At 28.7% G+C, this 6,000-nt stretch overlaps 1 protein-coding gene across 1 annotated transcript; it reads right to left on the reverse strand.

Moving 5' to 3' along the window:
- Positions 1-2,099: 2,099 nt before the first annotated feature.
- On the reverse strand, positions 2,100-4,836 carry Yod1 (Yod1 deubiquitinase). Its single transcript, XM_014419193.2, has 3 exons — positions 4,255-4,836; positions 3,865-4,181; positions 2,100-2,452 (listed from the first exon to the last, which is right to left on the reverse strand). Exons 1-3 carry the CDS (start codon positions 4,643-4,645, stop codon positions 2,231-2,233), a joined length of 930 nt encoding a protein of 309 aa, XP_014274679.1. The 5' UTR covers positions 4,646-4,836; the 3' UTR covers positions 2,100-2,230.
- Positions 4,837-6,000: the final 1,164 nt, after the last annotated feature.

A 6,000-nucleotide genomic window follows, 5' to 3' on the forward strand; every position in this document is an offset into this window, starting at 1 on the left:
AAAATAAATCTACTACAACTAAATATTTCTTTAATTAAGGGAATTTAATTACTAAATAACTATCTATAGTATTAAAGTGAACACATGTTATTCTTATTCCAGCTAACTGAACCAGAGAGTGGCTCATCCAAATTTTATTTAGAACAATAATCCAACCAATTCCATATTCTTTTCTCATTAATAATCACAGACGACGATGCCTTAATTGTTATAACAAATCTGATTTTAGATAAAATTTTTGAAGACACAAAACTTAGGACCTTACTAAATTTGAAATAAATATTCTTTATCAACCAAGAGCAAGTTAAATTTAAAAAGATACACATGCAGAAGTAATCATGGAATTTAAATAAAATGAAAATTTGATAAATTCCAAATGCACCTGTTTTATTTCATACTTAAATTAACATGTTATTTTATAATCCAAATCAATAATTAACTAATAATCTCTTCTTTTATAAGCTGATACTGTCATGATCAAAGTAAGCATTATAATCTTTTAAAAACAGGCCCAGAGATACAAAGAGTTTTATAGTTATTTAAGAAATAGTAGGTACGATAAGAAGCCAATGAACAAGGTAAAATTTTACTGATTCTATACCACTTTGAGAACACAGAAACTAAAACCAATGAAATGTTAATTATAAACACTATTAATTTTTCCTTCATAAAATAAAGCAAAGTCTTAAGTTATCTAAATATATCAGGCGGTTACTTATAAATGTATCATTACTTCTAGAGTAACAATAATTACAGAAAATAAGAAAATTCAGTAATAACTAACTAAGTAAATAATGCAAATTCTTAAGTTATCTGAATATATCAGGCGGTTACTTATAAATGTATCATTACTTTTAGAGTAACAATAATTACAGAAAATAGGAAAATTCAGTAATAACTAACTAAGAAATAAAAAAATTATCAACAAAATTAAAATGTGTTAAAATTTAAAAATAATCATACAGTACTTAATTTACTACCTTGTGTTTGAACAAATGTATTTTTAAAAGTGCTTTTACAACCTCCAATACCCACAAGATTCATTGCAAGAGCCAAATTACAAAGTGCTTAATGCATAATAATTATCCACAGGGCAACTATTATATGGAATCATACTCGTAAAAAAATTAAAAATGATAAAATAATGTAATGTTGTACATTTTATTTTTTATCCTTCACAACTTTTCTTTTTTTAAAAATGTATATTTAAATGTACTGTAGAGTTTTCTTATATCAACCTAAATATACATTTGAAAATGTAATAGCATTTCTATGAGGTATAAAATAAGAATCCGACCTATTTACTAAAGATAAAAGTCAACTTAAACATGTGTAAAGTTTTAACTTGACCTTAACACTCATGAAGGGTCTTGGGCTCAGTACTTAGTAAGGAAGTACGGTTTCCAGACCAAAGGTTGTACAAGCAGGTGATTTGGTTAGGATCAGGCTCAGTCGCCAGGTTTTTCAGGAGCTAAGTTTTACTAACAGCAAATTATGAAAATAATGTATAGCTAAACTATTTTACTTATAAATTCAAACAAAGAATATACAAGTAATACTATATAAATCTTTTATGGAGTAAAAAATGAATCCATTAAACAAAATATTATACTATTGCATAGTATTTAATGGAGTATAACGGTCACATGTATTCCATTAACAATTAGGTTTAAGACAGGAAATTTAAAAAAGTTTATTATTAATAAGCTAAAGAATTAGTGGTACTTTTTATTTTATTTTTTAAATATATGTGTTTTCTGCACATAATAATAAAAAAAAAAAGTAAAACATAGATTTCAAATACGATGACCCAAACCTAAGAAATTGGGTAGTTGAGAAATTGAAAAAAATTAATATTTCTGTTTTTAAGCAATAATTATTAAACCTGGATTCGGCTTAAGAAAAATTTAAAAAAAAAAGTGCTCATTTTAATAATTGAAAAGGTAATAAATTACCTTAATTATCTTTATTAATAAAAACACTATACTTATAAAAAACCTATAAAGACACATTGTATTAATAAATAAAAAAGATTTGTAAGGGATAAAATCTTCATATGCTATTAACGAAATGAAGAAAATAAATCTGATACAAGCTAATTGTGGTAATAAAAACAGTATATTATTGCGCTGAAACAGGTTTTCTTATGTGTAAGCAGTGGTTTTGAGTTTTACAAAAAAATTGCAAAGGGTGAGAGTTCAGTAAATGAAGAGTTCATAAATAAATTTTGTTAACTGGCTATTTCTCCAAAGTTCATGTGACCTGTTCGTTGGGCGTGCTGCTGGGCCTGAGTCTGACCAGTAAGTTCAGTTTTACACTCTAAACAACGAAGTGTAAACCTATTCACATCCGTGTACTGTTTGCTCGTCTTGGCTTCTTGAGCCAGTTCTTCCGCAAGTTTTAACACTTTGTCATTTGAGGTTAAAAAAAATGTTTGAATGGACCCATCAGGCTAAAAACATAAATAAAATTAATGCTTTTGTTTAAAATTAATTAATCAGTATCAATAAAATATTTAAAATCAATAATTTCTTTACAGAAATTAAATAACTATTTATAGCAAAAAATACATTAAAAATTTCTTTATTAAATAAAATCTTTTGAATTTTAAAAATTAAAATAATAATTTCAGAAAATTTGTTATTATCTTAATAAATAAATAAATAACCAACATAGAAAATAACTGTAAAACAAAATAAACAGTGAAGATATACCAATCTATGACTTATGTTAAACATTTCTGAAGAAGTTTTTACCATCCAGAATAAAATGTAGAAGTAACTTCAATAGCAGAACTTCAGTAAGACCTCATTAATTATTGAGTAAGTAAGACCTCATTAATTATTGAGTAATCATTTTATCCCAAAATTAGGAAAACAATTTATGATTTAGTTTTTATATACTGTGCATGCATATCATAAGTACATTTCTTAATTAATGGAGAAGTTGGCTGGGAAGGAAAGGAAAGGAAGGGAAGAGGAAAAAACACTGAAACATTAAAAACTTGACTTGATCTGGTATCTCAGGACTTCCTGCTGCTGGCCTACAACTTAGAACTTAGAAATAAGTTTACACCCATCTGAGTATTACGTTTTTGATGAGTTTTTATTTGCCATTAATTAATTCCTTGTGATAAACGAGCCACTTGTACCCCTTAGTTTAGGGGTTTAACTCTCTTATCAGTTAAATAGTGTTCACAATTTAAATGTATAATTTTGGTGCTACTTGTACCACTAGTCCACCAAAAAAAGAGATGGAAAATTTTTTTAAGTAGTTAATTTAGTAAGGGCTATATCTCAGTCCTAGGCATATTTTCACTAAAACTTCTTTGCCACCCTTTGGTTTATTTTAAAAATAAAATTACCATTGTGTCCAACCAGATGGTAACATCTATTCATTGGTACCATACATTACCATAAAAAATACAGAAATAGAATGTAATAGTTTTTAATAATTTTAATTATTTGGGGGATAAATCACAATACTTGATTAGAAGAATGATTCTTATGTAAACTATTTTTTGGTGTGGGCAAATAACTATTTTTTTCCCTAATCCAATTTGACCTAATTGGATAAGAATAAGTCTGGTGAAGAGAGATACATTTTATGGATATAAATACCATGATAGAATAAGTAGATCTAAAAATATTTTAGCTAAAATAAATTTACACTTATGTAAAAAGTAACTAAATATGTAAATGCAGAAACCTGAGATGAAAAGGTGAACATCTTTTTTACAGAAGACAGCTTGAAAGTGAATAAATTACTTAATTTAATATGTTTAGAAAAAATTGATAAGTACACTAGCCTATCAGAATGAATAGTTAGATAGAATTACAACTGATATAATAAACATAAAATTACCTCAATCGGTTCTCTGTACAGAGGGTCATAATGAATTCCATCAAAAATTAGGAAAACTCTATAATCGTAACTTTTGTCTTCACCAAATCTGTTAATAACACCATTCATAGTATCAATAACTGCTATTTCGATTCCATAAAAACTGGACAAAACTGCTAATTCAATAGCACCTCCCCATGATTCAGGTTTTAAAATCCACTGACAATAGTCTTTATTGGGTTTACCAAGAATAGCTTCGGAGTATTGTTCTTCATTACTAGCAACTTGTTCAGCAATTATTTGCCTCATGTAAGAACCGGCAGTTGTATCTACCTTTCCTAAAAGTAATATTATTAATTGATGATAAATGCATTGCGAGTACATTATATTAATAAAGTTTCTTTAGCTTACCTCCTAGAACAAAGCCAACACTAGTAAAAAGGCAGGAGTTGTCTGCAGGCACAACTTGTCTCATCAACAATCCACCATCCAATTTATCTTCTTCTACATGAGGTCGATCAGGAGGAGAAAACGTCTTTGTAGGACTTTGTATAGTTAATGAAACTTCTTCAGCAATTAACGTTTCTCCAGACTTAATGTTCACTTCAGCTAGAGTCTTCAGTAAAGACCCTGGATCAATTGGTTTGGGGGGATAGCCAATTAAAAGATTCATATTATTTACAGGGATATTAACAGCCTTTGAAATTATCTGTTTCAGTTCAAGAATTGTATTAGTTAAATTAGCATTATCTACAATATGCTGACCACTTTTTGTTTTAACTTTCACAATGAACTTTGACATGGTAAAAGATTTGTTTAAATGTCCAGAAGATGAGAACTGTGTTGAACAATGTATCGGATACAAGAGGTTATACTAAAATGATCTTTTAGATCTAATCACAATATAATCAGAATCATAGGTATCTTAAAAGTATAACAAAACAACAGGTTATGTTTTTGTGCTTCGTAATACAGAACAAAGCCTTCCATTTAAGTATTCAATGGTATAAAAATAATAAATTGCAAAGAAAATGATTTATTTATAAAAATGTTCAGAAATATGACACTGTTTCATAGTGGCAAAAAAAAAAGAAAGAAAAGAAAACTGAAAAAAAAGATCAAAATGAAAATGATATATTTCAATCGTCATAAAACTCGTCAATGTGTTAGTTAAAGTGATTATTCAACTTTAACGTTTATAATGAAATTTATACCATAAATATATGCAGATTAGAAATAACTAAGTCTGTCTAAATTAACACATGGCTTAATACATGAAAAAATATTTTTCAATCCGTAATTCGCCCCCCTCCTCTTCGAAATACAATGAAGTTCATAGTTCAATTATTATTATATACCTATGTATGAAATAGTTGACCATAATTATCTAAATAAAGATTAAGGTTATTGCAGTGTAGGTATTAGCTAAGACCAATAAGTTGGATAAAGACAGTGGACAACCACATAAGACAGTGGATCATATGTTTTTGTCGGAAGAACTGTCAGAAAGTCTTTTAAGTACTTACATGATGACTATGTGATATGAGGGATTAGATAACACGAGACATCGGGATAAGGATTGATAAGGTTGAGATAGGGTCTTGCCAAAATATCCTCTATTTTCTTATATCTCAACTTAATCTATTCACTATATGTTTAACCGTAGCTGGAGAAGATATAGTCAAAATCTGATGACAAAACAACTTCAACAGACCCAGGTGGCATATAGTGGAACAATATCCCTTTAACAAAGATATACCCTAATTTTGTGTACGGGTGGTAAACTAAAATCCATTTCAACATCAGACGAAGAGGATCCACTCCTAAAACGCCACCGGAACGAGGAGAAGTAGATGAGAATTGAAACTATCTACAAAAACATCCCACTGTTGAAAATATCTATCTACCGTAAAGGCAGAGTTGGATTTAAACAAATAAAAACAAAGTTCTCCCTGTTTCAATTTTGCATTCTTCTTGGTTTATTCCTAGAACATCATTGGGATGAGAGGAATAGGTGAGGAGTACTGATGGCACTTTCGTAGGGGCAGTAAAATCTCTCGAAATCAAACTTCATCAAAATATTGTCCTTAAAAACGACCACAATATACTGCGACTGCGCAATGTATATTTTCCTTCTCCTCTTCATAAAGTTGTGTC

This window comes from Halyomorpha halys, unplaced genomic scaffold (genome assembly GCF_000696795.3).
Source record: "Halyomorpha halys isolate HHAL.00 unplaced genomic scaffold, Hhal_1.1 Scaffold15.1, whole genome shotgun sequence".
Taxonomy (NCBI): Eukaryota; Metazoa; Arthropoda; class Insecta; order Hemiptera; family Pentatomidae; genus Halyomorpha; species Halyomorpha halys.

Bases quoted from the DNA above. Each gene is read 5' to 3' on its own strand.
- Yod1 (XM_014419193.2), bottom strand. From the start codon at position 4,645: ATGTCAAAGTTCATTGTGAAAGTTAAAACAAAAAGTGGTCAGCATATT. The intron at 4,182-4,254 runs GTAAGCTAAAGA...TATTACTTTTAG, and splicing joins TGTTGGCTTTGTTCTAGGAG to GAAAGGTAGATACAACTGCC. The intron at 2,453-3,864 runs GTAATTTTATGT...TTATGTTTTTAG, and splicing joins TGTACAGAGAACCGATTGAG to CCTGATGGGTCCATTCAAAC.